At 48.9% G+C, this 19,836-nt stretch overlaps 2 protein-coding genes and 1 long non-coding RNA gene across 14 annotated transcripts in view; 1 reads left to right on the top strand and 2 right to left on the bottom strand.

Moving 5' to 3' along the window:
* Positions 1-3: 3 nt before the first annotated feature.
* P4HTM (prolyl 4-hydroxylase, transmembrane) lies at positions 4-15,151 on the bottom strand. Of its 3 annotated transcripts, XM_079155561.1 has the most exons (9): positions 14,256-15,133; positions 13,959-14,040; positions 5,404-5,594; positions 4,449-4,545; positions 3,003-3,165; positions 2,012-2,197; positions 1,236-1,326; positions 920-1,043; positions 4-457 (listed from the first exon to the last, which is right to left on the bottom strand). In XM_079155561.1, exons 1-9 carry the CDS (start codon positions 14,610-14,612, stop codon positions 237-239), a joined length of 1,512 nt encoding a protein of 503 aa, XP_079011687.1. In that variant the 5' UTR covers positions 14,613-15,133; the 3' UTR covers positions 4-236. The 3 variants fall into 3 exon arrangements, 2 of the variants coding, with proteins under 2 accessions (XP_079011687.1, XP_079011688.1); XR_013766474.1 differs by lacking the exons at positions 4-457; positions 920-1,043; positions 1,236-1,326; positions 2,012-2,197 and adding an exon at positions 3,250-3,355 and having other exon boundaries at positions 3,027-3,165; positions 14,256-15,150; XM_079155562.1 differs by lacking the exons at positions 920-1,043; positions 1,236-1,326; positions 2,012-2,197; positions 3,003-3,165 and having other exon boundaries at positions 14,256-15,151.
* Positions 5,617-18,119, top strand: LOC306670745. The gene is made up of 2 exons (XR_013766485.1): positions 5,617-8,828; positions 16,599-18,119. It is a non-coding gene; the product is annotated as an uncharacterized lncRNA (long non-coding RNA).
* ARIH2 (ariadne RBR E3 ubiquitin protein ligase 2) overlaps positions 17,472-19,836 on the bottom strand; it is a 54,382-nt gene continuing 52,017 nt past the window's right edge. For all 10 annotated transcript variants that reach the window (XM_079155528.1, XM_079155527.1, XM_079155525.1 and 7 more), the window contains one exon: positions 17,472-19,805. In XM_079155528.1, the coding sequence (XP_079011654.1) occupies positions 19,734-19,805 (72 nt within the window). In that variant the 3' untranslated portion in view covers positions 17,472-19,733. The remainder of the gene's footprint in view (positions 19,806-19,836) is intronic.

Below are 19,836 nucleotides of genomic sequence, written 5' to 3'. Positions count from 1 at the left end.
AGCTTGTTGGCCAGGCAACTTGAAGCCCTGTGGTTTTATTTGGCGGAGCAGCATGGGAGCTGTACACAATAAATAACATGAATATAGTTTTTGCGCCGTAATCGCGGCTGGAGGCAGGAGTGGGACAAGACATCGGCCAGAACTGTAGTCTGCCGCAGGACATGGGGACCAGCGGGGCACCGGAGACCTTTGGGCAGCGTGCGACTCGCGGCTGAGAGCTGGGACTGACCCTCCCGTCAGAGTTCCACGCGTGCATCACTATACGCCCGGTCCAGGGCCCACTCGGGCTGCGAGTCGGCGCCACCTTCACGGGCCAGGCGCGCCATCTCCTGCTGGAACAGGGCTTGCCGCGCCCGGCTGGGGTCCACGTTGATCCAGTTGTTGGCTATCCATTTGGTGCCGCGTGTGACCAAGCAGCCTCCGTGCAGGGAGTAATCGTCCACGTCGCCCACCCAACCTAGGAGAGGAGCGTGGAATGAGAAAGGACAAACTGGGAGGGACCCTAGGCTGAGCTGACCTGAGCTAAAGACTAGTAGCATGGCAAAGGTAGGGCCGGTCGTGCATACCTTGGCCCTTACCCCACTAATATACGGTCAGCTGGTCAAACTGGCCAACTGGTCAACAGGTCAACTGGTCAAACTGGCCCTCTGAAAACCAGTTTTCTTGCTGCTGAGCCTTGTTCACAGCTCTTCCCAGCCTGGTTTGGTAAGAGACATATATCTCCAGCTCCAGAGTGAAGGCATCAGGGAATGACAGGGGTTGACATAACCCAAGAGGTTGCAGAGATGCTGGAGAGGCCTACTGAAACTAGAGGATGGTCTTTGGAAGAAATCAGACGGAAAGCCAAAGGTGGCAGACAGGAGCAGGGTAAGGGGAAGCTTCCCTCAAAGAATCCCCTGACCTGGTCACAGGCCCTCACCTTGCCCATCAGGCAGGTAGTTGTACCAGAAGACTGCTGTACCCTGTCGGGGTTTGACACGCAGGTTCCCCTTGTCACAGTGCCTCCGAGTATCACGGAGGTCAACATCATCCTGAATCAGACTCTGTGGGCAGCAAGGTGATGGAGTTTTCAGGTTGCCCCCCATTGTATGGCCAGGCAGCCAAAGGTGGCTAGAGGAGAAACAACCAGATGTGCCCAAGAGACCACTTGGGCCTTCATCCCAGGCCTGGTGGGGTGTGTACTACACTTGCCCAAGGCCCTGCCAGCCCACAAGAATAGCCCAGTTGACCCTTACCATTTCATCGTAGGTTCTGTTGTCTGCTACAGGGAAGACAGTCTCGCCCCCACCGGTGACGTTGTTCAAATAAAACAGCACTGTCATGTAGCTGTAAGGCAGGGGGGCTTCTGAGCGGGTCCCTAACTGCAGACATTCCCAAAGGTTTACTTGTGGGTAGAAGCTGCCCAAGTTACCAGGGGTCAGAGGGACAGGCTAGGATGGATGACAACAGGGTAGTCCAATGGCAAAATATCTGTAGCCCCTCCTTCTTCCCACAAACCCAGTCTCTTATTGTGTGTGCCAATGCTTTATTGGCCAAGATCACACATAGCTAAGTTACATGGCCATGACCAAGGGCCTGGCTGGGAAAGTTAACTACTAGAAGCAGGAAGATCATGTAGGAGGTCTCTTTGGGGACTGGAAGGGGCCGAGCCAGAAAGCCACATGAAAATGAGAGACTTAACTTTGTGCCTTGGCAGGGGCAGGGAAACAGCAGTGGATCAAGATTGATAACTGGAGGAGTAGACTGTCCCTTGCTTCAAAGTTTTGGGAGCAAATTTTGGTGTCTCTGGATACTTTGGTCTATATTGACTCAAGTTGACAAAATGGCCAGTGGCCAGCCTTTCCTGCCACTTGGTAAATAACTTAGGGAACAGATAGGGCCATCGTTGACCAGGATGGCCAAGTGCATTCCTGACCCTATGCCAAGGGGCAGGTCCATAGGGATGGGCTGTCAGTGTCATGAGGGTGTTTGGTTTTGGAATTGAAGACAGCCCCTAGTGGGAGGTACTTGCCGACAGGAGGTCTCGAAGGGTACCGACTCGTTGGCTACCAGCTTGGTATGGGAGCAGATGGTCTCTGGGTACACAGGCCCACTGTCCACATGGGCATGGTAGTGGCCTCCCTCACCATATCTGACAACTTGCAGTGGCTCGCTGAGCTCCACGATCTCAGGTGACAGGCGAGTGAGGCGTAGCACCCTGGTGGGCAGGAGTTATTTGGCAAGGCAGCGCCTAGGTGGTAGCCTAAAGGAGCTAGCCAAGATGAACCCAAGACCTGCCACAAGTTCTACCCCTGCCCGCCACCCATGGAAGCCCCTAGAGCCATCTTTTTTCTTTTCTTTTCTTTCTTTCTTTCTTTTTTTTTTTTTTTTGTATGGGAAATTGAACCTAGGGCATTTTACCACTGAGCTACATCCCCAGTCCTTTTTATTTTTTGAGGCAGGGTCTTGCTAAGTGGCTGAGGATCTCCCTAAGAGACTGAGGCAGGCCTTATACTTGTGATTCTCCTGCCTCGGTCTCCTGAATCACTGGGATTAGAGGTGTGTGCTACCATGCTCAGCCCCAAGAGCCATTCAAGATTGGCTCTGTAAGAGCAGGAAGGGGTTACTCTTGATGAGCATTTTCCCCTGACTGCACCCACTATTTGAGAAAGATGAGATTTTCACAAAATTGGGAGGATGGGAAAAATTAAAGCCCTCCTCTCAGGATGTTTATCTAAAACTCCTGCTGGTTCAGGGGCAGGGGTCCTATGAGCAGAGATAAGGAGTCATTTTTCTAATTAGCAGAAAACAAACACTTGATTTATTTCTAATCCCAATTGTACACTATTTGCCCACAACTGGGGATAATTTGCCTTCATTAATTACCTTTCAGTGGGTCCCAATCTTGGTCTAACAAGTGGCCAACTTAATCCCAAATTGGCTAATCAATTCCATCCTATCAGCCCCCTCCAAAGACTTAATGTGCAGGCCCTGCCCCAGGGAGCATGGCCTCTGGTGCTCACCTCTGGCGGATGGCACGCATGACATGGTGGGCACCCTCACCCTGGTAGAGCCATGTGTGGTGGCTGTTCCGCACCAGCTCACTGGACTCTGCCTTGTGGCTCCTCATGTACTTGTGGAAGTCCCGAAGGTCCATGTTAGAAAACTCCTGCAGACTCAGCACTCCTGTGTGGGGCAGGGCACCTGCCATTAGTGCCTGCCAGGTCCATGTGGGGAGACCACAGTAACAGGCAGCACCTCCCTACCTACCCCAAAGGCAGCAGCAACCCCTGGCCTCAGGCACTGGGGGGCCATGTGCACTTGTCCCCACCTGGACTCTTGGGTCAGATGAACCTGGTTTCTGTCACATCGGGCCCTAAGGGAAGACCCAGAGAAGTTCATTTTCTCAGTTTAAGCCTTGATTTGGCTCCCAAAAGGAAGAAGCTCAACACCTATTAGAGTGCCAGAGTGGGAAAGGAAGCTTGAGCCATATGGCTAGGACCCCAGCCAATGGGCCACCCTATGCCTTCCAGCCTGGTCACATAGAGTGTGGTGACCATGCTCCAACCTGTAGAAGGTGAAGAGAGAGAGAGTAGCAAGGTGTTGGGTCTCACCCAGGGCCTTCCACACAGTAGGGTACAAGCAGGGCAAGTCCCCAGGAATTCCCTTATGAACTCAGGTCCCATCCTGGGTGGAACACACCTAGCCAGTCTTGCCTGCTGGGTTACCAGCCCACCTTGGCAAAGAAAGCCATGCCAATGAGAACACACTCTGTGTTCTTGCCCAAATCAGAACACGGAGGCCCCACCTTCTTGGGGTTCTGGATCTGGTGTCTTTGCTCCATGTTATTCTGGCTGACCCCAAGGGAGATAACTTCCACCCTTTGGCTTAGATTCCCATGAGGGTGGGGAACATCCAAACACTGTGAGTCTGATACCATTTCTATACAAGGGACAGTATGACAGCCCTCCAGCTACAGGCCGTTCTTCCAAGATCTTCACTTTTGTTCACCAGTCACAAAGGCATTCTTCCAGGACCTATTTGACTGCTCTGTCTTCCTCAGCTGGTCCAGAACTTGGGTACAAGGTTAAGACTACACCTCAGAAACCTCTTGATTTCTGCCCCATGCTCCTGGCAGTTAGCAGAATTAGTAACACTACCACTTCAGTGCTCCATTAAAACTCTAGGTGGGCAAAAGGAAGGCAGGGAGGCCTCACTGAAACCAGGGAGGCCTGAAGAGGTGGATGGAGCAGGGTGAATGGCCAAGCTCAAGCTGCTCTCATTGTCTTCTTGCTCTCATTTTACTTACTCTGCCATCTACCAAGTAGGAATCCTATTTCTTACGTCCCAGATTCTAACCTCTGCCTGATAAAGTCAAAATGATCTCTAGGAACTGCCCTTTAGACTATCATAGTCTAGGGAAAGGAGGTGGCTCACAGGGACAGAACTGTGGAGGGGTGTGAGCTCACCATCACCATCGGGATCTGCTTTGATCGCGGAGTACATCTCCTGAATATTCTCTGGAGTCATCCATCGTCCATTTCCCAGGCGAGTCTGGGCCAGTACCTAAGGTACAAGAGGGTCCCTCAGTGGGGTGACCCCAGGGGTAAAGAGCCATCAAAGCACAAAAGGACCAGTTCTTGTTGTAGAGTTAAGGGTTGCAGTAACAGGGCATGGGTGAAGACTCAGGACAGAGTCCAGGGTCCCTGGGCTGAGTGAGGGTCAGCAGAAAGGTCCAGAGATATCTGAGGAAGCCAGGAAAAGGGTCAAGAGGCCTGAGGACCATTGGCATTCCCAGCCCTGCTGGAACTGTGGCCTTCAGTGGAGCACTGTTGGCTGACTGGAGACAAAGTACAGACCTTGTATCACACTCAGATACCTCAGGTAATGTAGGGGAAGGGAGAGCCTGAGACCTGGTTATAAAGAGGAAAGAAGCAACAGGAGGAGACATAACCAGTTCAGGACCACCAGGCTGAGTGGAGTGCTCTGTGTTAGCAAAAGACCTCCACCCCAACCCCGCAACACACACCCTGCCAAATTTCTCTCAGAAGCCCAGGTGTGAGGGGTATTTGAAGAGAGATGCAGGCTGCTGGCCACCTCTGAGCTGCCATCTCATCTACCATGAATTCTATGGGTTTCCAGCCATGGCAGCAAGGAATCCAGACCACAAAAGAAATACCATTCCTATAACATGGTGATAAATGCCATCACCCACACATGGATCCTCCTGCCATCTCTGGGGTTTCCAGGGTAGCAGAGACTCTACAGAGAGGAAAGAGTGACCCTGGGCCTCGGCATGCCCAAGAAGGTCTGAGCTGGCATCTAACTATGGGGCCGGGATTGAGCCAGACAAATGGCCTGGCCACCAGAAAAGTAATTCTAGGCACTCCCTCCCTGTGCCTACTCAGGCCCCAGGATCCCAACCTCTCGGAGCTGCAGGCGACCATCGTGGTTCTGGTCCAGCAGCCGGAAGAGGTCCAGCTGGCTGACCTGCATAGTACTCATTGCTTCTTCATATTCTTCAGTGGGCAGGATCTGGCTGCGCTGTAATCCCTTCATCTGTGCCAGGTGGATGATGAGCCGACACTCCTCGTCACTCAGGAAGCCAGGAATTTCTGCCACAAGAGGAGGTGGGTGAGGCCAAGGACTGAGCTGGAGCACTGTGCACTGAGTTACCTTCCTCCCTGCAGGGTTCAGGGTGTTTTCTGTCCCCTGGTGGCCACCGTGTTTGGATGAATTCACACACCCCTTTATATGCTTTGTATTCATGTCAAGGTGGAGCTGTCCTGCAAAGGTTGGCCAATGTTTGGAATGAGGGGCCTCTCGTGTTAATGATGACTGTACATATTTTCTGGGGGGACTCCTGGAAGCAGGCTATGCTAAGTTAAATATGAGCTGACACACCTTGGGTTGGAACTAAAGGCCAGAGAGTGGACCTGAAGGGCAGAGGGTTAACCTCTTCTTACTGAGAATATTTATTTATTTATTTAACCCAGGGGTGCTTTACCACCGAGCTACATCCCAGATCCTTTCATTTTTAAAAATTTTGAGACAGCATCTTGCTAAGTTGCCTAGGCTGGCCTTGAACTTGTGATCCTCCTTCCTCAGCCTCCAGAGTTGCTGGGATTACAGGTGTGAGCCACCATGCCTAATTTAAACCAGGTATATATTTTTAGCATGGGGAGATACTGGCTGGCTATTGCTTTCAAGCATTATTCAAATAAAAACAAATGAAGCCTGGACATCCAATGCTGTAGTTTAGTCCAACAGCCTTGTCCTCTATTCACCTGCACAAGTAGGTGCTGGTCATCTGAGCAGGGCTGAGCTGCCTACTGCTGGGAAGTCAGTGGAGGGTCACTCAGCACCTACTCTGTGCATCTAAGCCCCTAAGTAAAGATCAATCATGCCTGGGACCTGCACCTAGTGGCTGGCTGCCTGCACACTGACCACAGCTGGTCGGTGGCTTGGTGGAATTGGAATATGAGCTTTATACCTGGGAAGTCCACAACCTAGTGGTCCCAGGTACTTCCAGGTCAGAAGCTTGGGTCCTGCTTCCTTCTCCTTTTCTAGGAGGAGAACATCCTTGGGGAACAAAAGGTTCACAAAGGAACATATTAGAGGAAGGGCCACAATGCCATCTGCAGAGTAGTCTGTCACTTCTCTCAATCATACTCCCAGCATGAAGTTCCAGCCATTGTTCAGGGGAAGGCAAACGGTTTCTCAGACCCAGGATGGTAGTGATTTTTAATAGCGATCATAGCAGATCACATTCAGGTAGCACACACTCTGCCCAAGGAAATGTCTTAAAACACTTTGTACACATCAACTCCTTAATCCCTACAGTCATCCTAGAAAGCCAGGCCCCATTAACTGACCTTTTCAATCCATGAGAAATCACAAGCACAGAAAGATCAGTGACTTGCCCAGGCCACCCAGGCTGTTCTACCCCAAATCTATGTTTAAGACCAGATCAACCTCCAGAGGAAGGTGATATGATCCCAGATGGAATAACATTAAGGACAAGGACAAAGGACCCCTACCCCCAGCATGTATAACTCTCAAACCCATGAAACCCAGAAAACATGTGAGTCAGCTACTGGGAGAGAGCACTGCTGGACAATGGGTCAGACCAAATTGCTAATTGTCACCTCTTGATTGCTTAACACATAACATTTAAAAAGAAAGAAAAGCAAGCCAGAAAGGAAAAGAAAACACAGGCTGAGGTTTCTTCAGTTTATTAGGTGCCAGTAATCCATAGGCCTATTGGAAATGTTGTCAGTCTCTATGTACCCCACTATGTGCTAATCAAAAGCAAACAGCCCAGTCAGCATGTTGGGGCCTAATCAGGTGGGTGCAGGTACCTGGGAGCTCTGCAAATACCTGCAGGACCTTCTCCTCTGTTGGTTCCTGGGGTACAACCCTATAAAGCCCAGGACCTCAGCTCAGTGAGGCCAGAACAGAGAAGGCAGGACTGTGGCTGCTGGTGGTGCTGTGGAATGATGGCACAGCAGGGGTTCCCTGCAGCTCCAAGTGATGTATGCCCATTCCCCAAGCAATGAAACTGTGCTACAACATTGTCTACACAGAGATGTGGCTGCCCAACTAGCTGACCACTAGCTGAACACAGCAGCTGAGGCCATCCAGCAGTCAGTCAGCTGGTTGCCCCTGCTCACCCAGGAGTACCACCCTGACACCCGCCCTTCCTTTGCTCCCTTGACAGGTAGGGTAGGGACAGGAAGAGGGGAGGATGTCCTTAGTCAGGGCCTGCTCTGGCAATTCAGCTCTTCACTAATCCTCTGAGCACCTATCACTGCTGGTCACTCACATGGGCAGGGAGGAAAATGAAGAATTATTTTTTTTTTATAAGTGGTCCCAGCAGAAGAAAACAGGTACCCATGAGACAAAGGTGACCATCATGGGGCAGGGTATCATCAATGATGGGATGTGGGGCTGGACCCTCAGTCTGTACCTACAGCCTAAAAAAAAGTTCTTCAATGTTAAGACAGGGGCAAGTGGCCAGCCACTTCGGGCTGGGGTCTGTGAGCCTCTTTGCAGTGAAGTGTGAAAGTTCTATCTGCCCACGGGATGCTGGCAAGAGACTGAGCTGAGACCCATCTGGTGACCTTTTCTCCTAAAGCCCAGAGGTCATAAGGCTAATTCCTCTTCCCCAGCCTAACCTTCCTGTGAACATTACCTCAGCTCCCCTTTGGCAGAGGGAGTCCTTCCCAGAGCCCCTAGTGACTGTCAGTAGCAGCAGCAAGAAGGAGTCCTTTCAGAACTGGAGGATAGGGCCTCTGCATTCTGTGCCATCACCAACCCTGGCCAGAGACTGCAGTGCCCTGGAGGTCTTTCAAGACAAAAGGGAGGGCCCTGCTTTTCTCCCTTTGACATGAGAGGTGAAGGCCCAGAGAGAAGGGCCTTCCCATATCTCTCACCAGACACTAGATGGCCTAGGAGCTGGAGGGGGAGGTACAAAAGCTGGAAAGAAGCCTGGGTTACAGGGAGATAAGTGGGGAGGCAGAGCTGCAGGCTGAAATGTGGCACAAGTAGGAATGCAAAGCTGCAGGGCTGTTGCTAGGTGATCAGTGTCACTGCCCAGCAACCATAGAGAGTTCCAGGCTGATCTTGGGTGCCCAGTTACCAGCATAGCCACACCAATTGTTTTCCCCCACCCTGCAGGGTCATCTACCAGTGCTGCAGCCTGTGTGAGGTAGTGCAGGCCAGCTGCTCACCCATCATGGCCTGCTATGGCTACTCCTGGCCAGCCATCTTGAACTGTGGATGATACCCTGTGCACCATGGTCTCTGCATCTCAGCTATGTCCAATGGCTCCCGCCTGAACTACCCATGTGAGTCTCTGTGTGACTTCCCTACATGTCTCCACCCCCATGTCTTTTGTGTCTAGGAGGGGATCAGGTAAACTGGACTTGGGGGAGGGGAAGAGCACCCCACACAGCAGGGAGTTTGTCTCAAAAAGAGTAAAACTGAGTTGGGGAGGGGTGGACAGGAGGAATTCATTTTGATCACCCCCCTCTCCTGCCTGCCTCCTTACTCGAGCCCCTTCTCCCACTGCCACTTGCCAGCTGCAGGGACTGTGAATTGCAGGATGCAGGCTCACCCCAGGAGGTCTAGACACACTCTGAACCAGTGACTTTGGTAAGCCCTGAGTGGACAGCATCCTTTATACAATGTTTACAAATGGCTCCATACTAGCACCTGGCTCAGAGCTAAGGCAAATGTTAGAGGAAATATCCAAATATGCCTGGCTAAAGCTGATAACTAAATTCCTTTACAAGCATGGGATATTGCTAAAAACAAAACGAGACAAAAATTCTGCTACGGAAGGTGGCATCCCTAGGAGACTGATTCCAAAGCAAGAGCATCAAACATGAGTTCAGTAGCCATGGGATGGGTGGGGGCATTCCTAGAAGTCCAGCTTATCACCTGGCCCCTTCAATCCCATTCAGCAGTGAAGGTCAGGCTCTTCCAATATAACAGGACATCCTCTGGTCCCTAGGACTGTGACCTGGACTCAAGACTAGAGGTGTTGAAGATGGGGACATTGCTTCCCACAGTTAGTGCCTACCCTGCGACACTGGCTGCAGTTGGATGTCATATGCGTATAACCTCCTGTAAGGAAGGCACGCAGGGACCTATATACTAAGTGACAGCATTCAGGGCAATCGTCTGTTGGTAATGACAGCCTATGCCTGGAGCCAGAGCCACCAAAAATCTACAGCTGGCTGTGCACTGGTGGCACTATTACCAGTGCCAAGAACAGAGACTAAACACACCAGAGAAAGCCTTGGACTTTTAGCCGTGGCCTTTGCACTGGTCACACTAATTGTGTATGATCTCCTGGACATGAATTGAACCCTCTTTCTGCTGCCCCCGCTAAGGAGATTTGCAGACCAGAGGACAGAGAGGCCCCAGTCTCAAGCATGGTGGGTCTGCTTCCTGAGCTCTCTCCAGTCAATAAAGCATGCAGGCTAGCTAGGTTCCTTGGCATGTGCTGAGCAGGCCTGGGATGACAGCCTAGATACTGCCCTGCTATTGCCCACAAGCCCTACCATCCAAAGCTGCACCTTAGAGCAGGCACACAGCCTTGGGCTATGCCTATGTTGGGCAGGATGGTGCTTATCCAGTCTCAGACACACTCAACTGTATCCACATGAGCTCTGTTGAGTCTGCTCTGCTGAGCAGCCAGCCAGTGAAACAGTAGGGGTGTGCATGTGGCTCAGGGAAAGAGGCAGTCCACAGATAAAACCATAATACGCTTAAACACTTGAAATAATATGCACATTACAATTCTTTCCCTACTTCTGGGCCTCCAGTGTTTGTTATGGGAATAGTGAACTGACACAACTGCCTAATTATTTTAAGCCAAAAAAGAAAATATATTTGGAAATCCTACGATAAAGCAGTCATGATTTTTGAATAAACTGTTTTGTGTACTAGTGACAATTACTCATTTACCTTAAATAGTTCAGAAAAATGAATTAAAACTCTCACTGGCTAACTAGAGGTGTAACTGCTGCCCTTGATGAGGATGCCAAGTCAGGAGAGTGGTGGCAGAGGACACTCTGAGCAAGCAGACAGGTGCTGGCCTGGCCTGAGCATCCAGTCAATCCTTCCAAGCAACCCAATAGTTATCAGCAGGAGACACAACTCTGGCTACTGAACCCATAGAGCAAATCAAGCTTCTCATATATGCAGCTTTTCTTTGTGGGCAGAGGGACAAATGACAGAGATAACAGAAATTAGTTTCTAGCAGGGCTAAACATTAAGAAGAAAATCAAACAGGTCTATGCAACATGCTGCCTGGGAACCTCTCAAGACTGGTTTAAGGACAAGAGAGGTCTCTGAGGAAGGAACATCTGAGAAGATGCCTGATGGAGATAAAGCCACCATCTGTGGGAAGAGCGAAGCCTGAGCCTTCTAGTGAGATAATCACACATACAAAGGCCCTAAGGCAGCTTGGTGTCTCTGAGAATCTGTAGGGAATGAGGGGGAGTGGCAGGAGATGAGGTCTAAGAGGTAAGAGGGCTTTGGGGACAAGTAAGACCCATAAAATGAGATTGGCTCAGTGGTAGAGCACTTGCCTAGCATGCTCAAGGAATTGGGTTCAATTCCCAGCACTGCAAGGGAAGAAGAGAGAAATGAAAGGGGGTGATCTTGCAGACTTTTAAGAAAGGAAGAGAAAAGATCTCATCTGTTGCTTAGAGATAAAACAAGGGTGAAGTAGCTATGGTGGGGAGAGAAGTAAGCCACATTTAAGAAGGCAATGTCCCCAAAGAGGTCACAATGACTCAGAAATGGATTCCCAGTGTCCCATATCTTTGAAAAATGCCTATCATCCTTGCCCAGGTATTCATCAGGAGCTCAGAGTAAAGACTTTTGTGCTCCAGATCCCACTTGCCAAGTGTCTCCAGGAACAAGGTTGGGAAACAGGAAATGTTCCCCAAGGGAGAGATGAGAGGCTGTATGGGGTATTTCCTGCAGTGCTGGCTTCTTTTCTACAGAAAAATAGGCATCTTGGGATGGAACCCCAGGCCCCTTGAACCAACTCACATCTTTTTTTAATGTTTACATTTTTATTTTTTATTATTATTTTTGCAATATTAGACATTGAATTCAGAGGGGCTTTACTACTGAGCTATATCTCAAGTCCTTTTCCTTTTTATTCTGAGACAGGGTCTCACCAAGTTGTCCAGGCTGGCCTTGAACTTGCAATCCTCCTGCCTCAGCCTCCCTGAGTAGCTAGGATTACAGGTGTGTGCCACAATCCCTGGCTCTCAACTCACATCTTAAGCCCCTCCCCCCCAGACCCTGGCATCTTGAGCTTCTGAGGCTGGCATGTCACAGGTTTAGAGTCAGGAACAGCAGGGCAGAGGGGGCAGAGCCTATACTCTCTCTCACCAACCGAACTTCTCGTAATCCTTGATCTCTTTTTTCATTCACCCCACCTCATTTCACCAAGAAGCATGTTCCAGGGCTTTCAGGGTGAAAACTGGGACATCTTCCACCAACTGACTAGCAGGCAATGTGAATGTTTCCGGGAAATGAGGATTACAAACAGCTGCCCAAATCTCTTAGCTATGCCCTTTGTAATTGCAGAAACAGGAGACCATCTGGTGGCCTAACTAGAACCAGTTTACCTGTTGTCAAATCTCTTCTGCTTCTTGTAATTTATTTTTGGGAACTTCAGAATTGGGTTTTTCATTCTCTGCTTTACAGGACAAGCGGCATGTTTGGAGGACTTTGGCTTCATGGCTCACTTACTTAACATGCATTTGAATTAGATATATACAGATCCCAGGAAGGCTGATGAAAGAAAACAAAATCACTCAGTGTGTGTCTGTTCACAGGAGTGTAGTAGTAACTTAAAAAAACAAAAAACTGGGGATTGAACCCAGGTCCTCATGCATGCCAGCAAGTACTCTACCACCGAGCTAAATATCCAGTCCACAGAAGTATGGTACTAAAAAGGCAAATGCTGTTCCCTTTGCCTGGATCACCTTTCCCTGACAGCCACCTTGCTTGATCCTGTATCTCCTACAGGTCTTTGCTCAAATATTTTTCTCAAGGAGGCCCATACTGGCTACCCTATTAAGAGTTTCAACCCCAGGTAAAATTCTGCCTTACTTGTTTGCAATCACATATCACTATCTCATGTATAGTTATTCGTTTCTTTTTGTGTTTCCATCTGAATGTTGGCTTCAGGATTTTGTTTTGTTATGGTTCCCTCCCTTTTTTGTTCCATATTGTGTTCCCTTGCATTTAAAATAGTGCCTGGTATAGGATTCAATATCATTCAATAGTAATATTGATAACAAAAGCCGTCATGTTTTAGAGTCCTTCTCACAGCAGAACTGATAGCATAAACTAACTCCCTATGAATAGGATGCACGTGACAGTCTTACAGGTCTAGCCATAATCCCCAGTCAGGGCCCTCTGCACAGGGATAACAACATGTGTTCAGGCGCTCTGCCCCAGCCCTGTTCTTAAAACTCCCTATATATAAACTTCATCCCCTTGCAGCCAGGGTCTGCGCTGGGTCTGTAAATATATGTCACTAAGGCCAGGTACCCAGGACCGGGTTGTACAAATGTATCTTTGTTAAGTTCCATAGGTCTGGGGACCCCCACCTTGTTGACTCTGGTAATCTTTGGAAGGCTTCTGTGTGCAGGTTCTAGAGGCAGGCTGCCTGAGTTCTAATCTTAACATCACCACTGAACTACTATGTGAGCCTAGTCAAGGGACTCTGCCTCATTTTCTCACCTTTTTGCCTAAGGATGTGTCTACATCTACCTCAAAGGGGGTTTGTGAGTATTAAATAAAATAATCACATGAATTCTATCATGTAATAAGAACTCAGAAAACATGAACATACAGCTGTGAATGGGGTCACCCTGAAAGGTTCTGCCTATGATGACTAAAAAGAACACTAAGAAGAATATAGAGTGCTGGCAGCAAAAACTGAGCCTCTTACTGGTGGTATCTTAGTGGGCATACTTGGGAGGACATCAGTTTATCCACATATGAATAGTCTGTTTCTCATAAGATCACAGGGACCACTTTGAGAATGTGATTTTCCCCACAGGCCCTGAGATCAGCTGGGACTTGGTTACCAACTCCCCACCTTCCCCCATTCTAGAAGATGACAGAACTAGTGGTGGCATGGACTGTCCAAAGACAAAGAAATGTTTGGATGCTAGCCTCAGGGTCACATTGCCTGGCCATGTGATGAAAGAATCTGCTGCAGAGAATAATGGATCTGAGAGAGGGAGTGAAAAGACCATTCTGTTACACTATCATGGGGAAAGAGTAGGTACTTCATTTTACTAATCATCTACATGGATAAAGAAAGGGCTACTTTGAAGTAGCCATTTTCAAAATAGAAAGCACGTGGTCAGAATGGGCCTCGAGGTGACCCATAGCGGCCCCTGGCCCTTCCCAGGAGAATTCGGTGGACTTACCGAAGAGCAGGGGCTTGAGGCTGAGCGTTCGGATGAAGTGATCCCTGTCGGTAACCAGCTGAACCTTACGCTCGTACCCCACCTAAAGGAAAGGCACACAATGAATAGATGAGGTGCCGGGTCAAACTGCTCAAAAAGGGGAAAGTCGACCGGTACACCCGGGCTCGACAGCGGGCAAGCTCTTGGGACCTGCATGTATGACTCGGGGTCCAACGATGGGGATGGGGCTGAGTGACCGTCCTCTCTGAGTTGACCATGCAGGGTCTGGAGCGCGTCGCGGGGGCGGGTTGTCCTCACCTTGATGCCCTCGAGGCGGGCAAGGGGGCCCAAGGTTGACACAGGCCGGGGGCTTTGGGTGCGGCGCTGGGATCCTGGGTCCGTACTCTCGTCGCCGTTGCTGTAGTGAACGAAGAGCAGTAGAGCCAGCACGTTGCCTAGGTACAGGTGCACGAACACCATCAGCACCAAGAAGTAAGCGCGTGAGCATATGCCGCGGGGCTTGCACAGCGGCCGCACCGGTGCATCTTGGTCATCGCCTGGCTGGGTTGCTGCTCCAACCAGGCTGTGCTCAGGCGGAGCCCACTGTGGATTCGCAGCCTCATCGGCTACCACGGCTTCAGGACGCAGGCCTGTAGCTGCCGCTGCCGCCGCCATGACGCCTGGGTCGCGCACGCGCGCCCAGGGGAGGGGCCGAGGGGGTACCAGTGCTGCGCAGTCGCTGGGACTATAGCCTCCGAGGCCGTGCGCACTGCGGTCACTAGACCATTCCCTGGGACGCTGCGCCTGCAGCCATCGCCCGCGTAGTGCTTGGCCTCTCTGCACCTAGAATCCCAGCCCACAATGGGTTTTCTCTTCCCGAGCTGGATTTTCTTCAGCTAAATACCCTCCAGGGCAGTAGCCCACCCACCAAATGTAGATCCAGACAAGAGCAGCAGCATTAAGGCAAATCCCTCTGGTAATTACTCTGTCCTTGGTTAAGACGCCCCCTTCCCTCCTCCCACCCAGAAAAGTAGGGTCTGCAATTGTCTCGCTCCCGGGAATGGGGGTTGGGGAAGGGAGTGGCACCAGGAGGAGGCATAGCCAGGAGGTGACTCAATACTGCGGAGGTCGATGACTGCACTCGTGACGATGTAGCAGGTCCCATAACTTTCTTGTAGGCATTCTTGGAGGTCCATTACGCGGTGGGTCTTTATCTTCTAGGGAGTTCTGCAGGAATGAGGCCGATTCAGGAAGAAGCTGCCTGAGTGTGCGCGGTGGGGGAAGTGAGTGTTTACATAGGCGGTGGGACCCAGTCTGGGGTGGTCAGGGAATTCCTGGAGGAGCCCTGGCATTAGGAAGGTCAGCTCCTGGGGGTCACCACCACCACAGTAACTTCCAGGAGTGCAAGAGGTGCTCCGTGTAGGGAACACTTCTTGCCTCACAGCTGGCACATTGTAAGAGGGAAGAAGGAACTTTTCTGCTATTGAGACACGATTGCCTCAGATTATTGTGAAAAATGGGATTGGAAGGGACATACCAGTGGCCTAGTGCCAAGACATTTTTGGGCTTTCTGCTTTTCTAGGATACACACACACAGCAAACACACATGCATTCAAGAGCAACACCATTAACATTGCATTTTCTGGTCTTCTCAGTCAGGGCAGGCGAAGGTCTCCAAGGGCAGACCCACTTCCTTAACCTGAAGATTCTACAATGATAGGTTTCATCAGTGCCCCTAATCTAGCCACCCTCAAGGAGGACTGTTAATCTGATTCCACAAAAGGAGAAGTTCTGGACTTTTTCCATGACAGCAATGGGAGCTCTTGTGTCAGAGGGAATGGGAACCCACAGCTCTGGAGGGAATGGGGCAAGTCCGGACCTCCTTGTGCACAGAGGCAGAGAAAGTAAAGAACCTAGTCCTTTTCCCCTAAAATGAATTGTAAAGGAAATGTAATTACTTATCAATGTTTGTGAGTTCAATATACAAAAATTCTATTTACCAGTTCAGGATTAGTCAAAATTTTCAGCAGCTTGTCTTTAATTCATCCTAGTTAGGTCAGAAATCTCTGAGTTTCTGAGTATAGTTACAATAGAAATAATTCAAAGTTTCCAAAATGGTGCAATTCTCAATTATAGGTAAATATCAGCAAACAGAACCACAATTTTACCAAGGATCTCATAATTTTCTGGTGTCAATGTAGAAATCATTTCTCTCTAGCCTTTTAAAAACCACAATTAGATCACCATAAAATTGTCTTAACCTATTTCCTGCCATTCTTCTACCTTTCTATTACCTGTATCTACATAGGTTTCTCTCCTAGCTTAGCACCAGATAACAGAAGGCAATCAAGGGGCTTGCCTCACCCATTTCTGACCCACTTATGAAATATCAGTAGGAATTTCACAAACATAATTCATAAACCAGAATTTCATGACCTTTAAAACCTCTGACCCTTTTCATGCCAGGGCAGTCTCACCTCAACAGCTGATACATAAACATTGCCAAATTTGAGCCTTTCGCAGAGCTATGTTCTAAATTGTATTACAAAAATTTAACTTCCTTTCTAAAATTAAACATGTTATTTTGTCATTTACCAGCAGTGGCAGCCTTGGGCAAATCATTTCCTCATTTTCTTTTTTTTGTTTGTTTGTTTTTTTGAGATGGATTCTATATTGCCCAGGCTGACTCCTGTTGTGCTCATCATGCTCCTGCCTCAGCCTCCCAAGCAACTGAAACTACAGGTGTGTGCCACACTTGGATTCTCATTTTAAACAGTTATATAATGTGGACCATGACAGTACCTATTGCACAGGGTTGCTATGAGGACTACATGAGCATGTGCTGTTACCATTAGCATGGTTTGTCTTGGGGCAATAGGAACTGGTCTGTTTTTTTTCTGATTGATGGCCTGTGCCCAAAATAGAGCCTACTAAACATGTCATGCTCAGGTTCCATACCTTCCCACTGAGCTTAGATGGGCAGTGTGAGGTCTCTGCTGGCCTCAGTTACCCTGTGCATGCTGCCCACAGTTCTGAAGATCATCTTATCACAAAACATGACAACACAAACATGGACTTCAGTCAGAACCCAAACCCTGTTTCCTGTCCTTCACCCTTGGGATTAGGACCCAAACCCTTGTTTATGTCCTCAGTTGCCTCTTTATAACCCTCAGGGCACCAGAGGCCACATTGTCCATATCTTCCCACTTCTGCTTTGGAGGAACACAGAGGCTTAAATAAAGGGTTTGGCACATTTGTATCTACCCTGGGATGTTTGTGGTGGAGAATGATTCAGCCTACACCCAGAGAGATGACTTCCCTCCAACAACCTACTTACAGGTATCCTCTCCCCATACAGTAGTAAGGAAAAAAAGGCAGAGCTAAATCTGGCCAGTGGGGCCTTCACAGCACTTAAGTGGGGAGGGGGGAAACAGACAGGAGTACATTCATCTGGTGTTCACTGGCCAGACTCTGGTGGTACTCAGGAGTCTACTCTGCTTTGAAGGCACCCTTTCAAAAAAACTCTACACAACATTTTTATAATCAGAAACTTAGTTTATTTTGAATAAACCACTCAACTTTGAGCAGATGACATTGTTTCAATTAACTTTTTCTTTGAAGAAAAACAAGAGATATGATAAATTCATGAAAACACTGTGCCTCTCTTCTACCCTTTGCAGGGGGAAAAAATTCTGTCTGACGTTTTCCATATTCCTAGTTATGTTAACAAAGGATAGCCATTGGGGGCACAAAAGGAAGCTCTCGCCACAGGTCAAGTGCTACAGGCTATATTCTAGACACAGAACCCCCCTGTAGCTCCAGTGGTCAGGGTCACAACTGGATGTACATAAAGAACATGGCAGCCATGAAGTCCAGAGAATACCCAGCCAGGGTATGACAAAGATGCAGGGCTACAACTCTGTCCTGTGCCCCAGCAGTGCTACAGAAAGGACTTGACAAAGAGGAAAAGGCTCCAGACACCAGGATATTTCATGTGTCAATACAGAATTCACATCCCACCCCAGGTGTCGTAGGAGGCACTCTCTGTTCACAATTAGCTCCCTGTTGTCCCATTCTGGGTTCATTCACTACATTCCCTGACTTGTTCTCCCAAGACCCCTTCCTTGCTGCAGACTACATGAAGAGACAAAACTTGAGGGGAAAAAGTGAACCTGCAGTCAGCCATGTACCTCAAAAGTCACAGCTGTCCTCTGTCTTCTAGAATGACTCAGTTTTACAGCTTACACGGTACCTAGAAAATTGCTGATTAGAGGTGAAAATGTATGGATATCAAAGAATTTCCATTATAATATTCACAGATTTTCCTAAAGGCTCTCCCAGGAGGTGAAGGAGGCCCTGTCAAGTATAGACAGCTCTGCCAGTCTCAGAGTGGAGGCACTGAACAAAGCCACAGAAACCCCAGAGATCACAGATCTAACTTTTCAAAGGCCCACAGGACCAGATTCAAGACAGGCAGGATACCAGGCAAACTGTTTGCTTCCTTGCACTCAAGTATGTGAAAGTTGATTCTCTGGCCAGATTTTTTTTCCCAGTACCGAAACTGGGACCACAAGGATTCTCCTGGCCTTTACACTCCCAGACCCTAGAGGTGGGGTCCTCTTAATGGCTGGATCCAGGCAAAGGGGACCCTTTGAAGGGTCCGCCAGAGTAGCTGCTGGTCACATTCCAAGTAATATGAAAACAACTTGCACAAATTAGCCCCTGAGCCAGAAAGGCGAATGCTCTTGAGGCAGGCCATGCTGAACTCCGACCCTGATATTTATAAGAGTGCAGCAGGTCAGTTTCAGGTACAGCTGCCTGTGACCTTGGTCAGCGTTATACCACTTGAATACTGGCACAAAAGCAGGGAACAAGGTACAGCAAATTTATTTTAAGGAACAACTCCCTTCAACAATGGATCTCTATCTTTAGGAGACAAAAGGAAGCACCATGCTAACTAAACCAGTGTCCCCTAGTCTGGATGGACACAAGCCCACCTGTGTTCTGCTGTGGGTTCTGGCTTCAGTTGCCAGACCCAGGTAAACCTCACTTTCAAGAATAAAGATGAACCCACAGAAGATAACTGGTTCTGTACTGTCTCCTTACTGCCCAACTAAGGCAGGAGGCATGATGTGACTCCCTGTGCTCCATGCCCATGACACAGGCCAACTCAGTTCCCTACCATTTGTCACTTATGCTCTTTCACTGGGACTCTAGCTATGGCCAAACATGTGAAGCTGGAAAGCAGAGACCACCCTGGGGCTCCCTGCAGTATAGCTATTTTGAGGCAGGGTAGGTGGGCAGCATATGTTACATTCCAAGTAAAATAGCTACAGGGTAAAACACTCCAATGCCAATTTATTTTTTAAAAGGGCTCTGTGTTATCCTATAGTTTGCCTTTTTTTTTTTTTTTTAATAATTGTACAATCTGAAAATTATACAAGTTGTAATGATCTAATACTATTAATAGCCACTCAAAAACAAAAGAAAAACAAACAAACAAACAAACAAACAAAAACAAAACAAAACAAAAGGTTCCCTCCCTCCCAACAATCATCGGGGGAATTAAAAGTCATGAAAAGAGGCCAATTCAATACGAACTCTACCCTGGTAGAAACAAAAAGCAAAAAGATGAGAAGAAAACAAATTAACTAAAAGGTGTGTTGCCAGTGTCTCTCAGGAGTGGGGCCCTGGCTGTCGCCTGGGGTCGTGAAAGGCAGAGCCTGCAGCATGCAGTACGGCAGCCGGGAGTCCTTGCAGCCACATTTCCTCACCCCGGCATGTCCTTGTTCCAACTTAGGTGTCATGGAAATCCTTCAGCAGGGTTCTTCTCCGCTGTTCTGCTATGTGCATCTGGTTCTCCAAGTCCTGCACAAAGGAAGCAAGATGGGTGGTTGCA

This window comes from Sciurus vulgaris, assembly GCF_902686455.1.
Source record: "Sciurus vulgaris genome assembly, chromosome: 10".
NCBI lineage: Eukaryota > Metazoa > Chordata > Mammalia > Rodentia > Sciuridae > Sciurus > Sciurus vulgaris.
Note: the sequence above shows the minus strand (reverse complement) of the source record. Positions and strands in the feature narration are given on the sequence as shown.

Coding starts and splice junctions, on each gene's coding strand:
- P4HTM (XM_079155561.1), bottom strand. CDS start 14,612: ATGGCGGCGGCAGCGGCAGCTACAGGCCTGCGTCCTGAAGCCGTGGTA. Junction 14,041..14,255: donor CCCGCCTCGAGGGCATCAAG/GTGAGGACAACC, acceptor CCTTTCCTTTAG/GTGGGGTACGAGCGTAAGGT. Junction 1,044..1,235: donor ACAGAACCTACGATGAAATG/GTAAGGGTCAAC, acceptor TGCTGCCCACAG/AGTCTGATTCAGGATGATGT.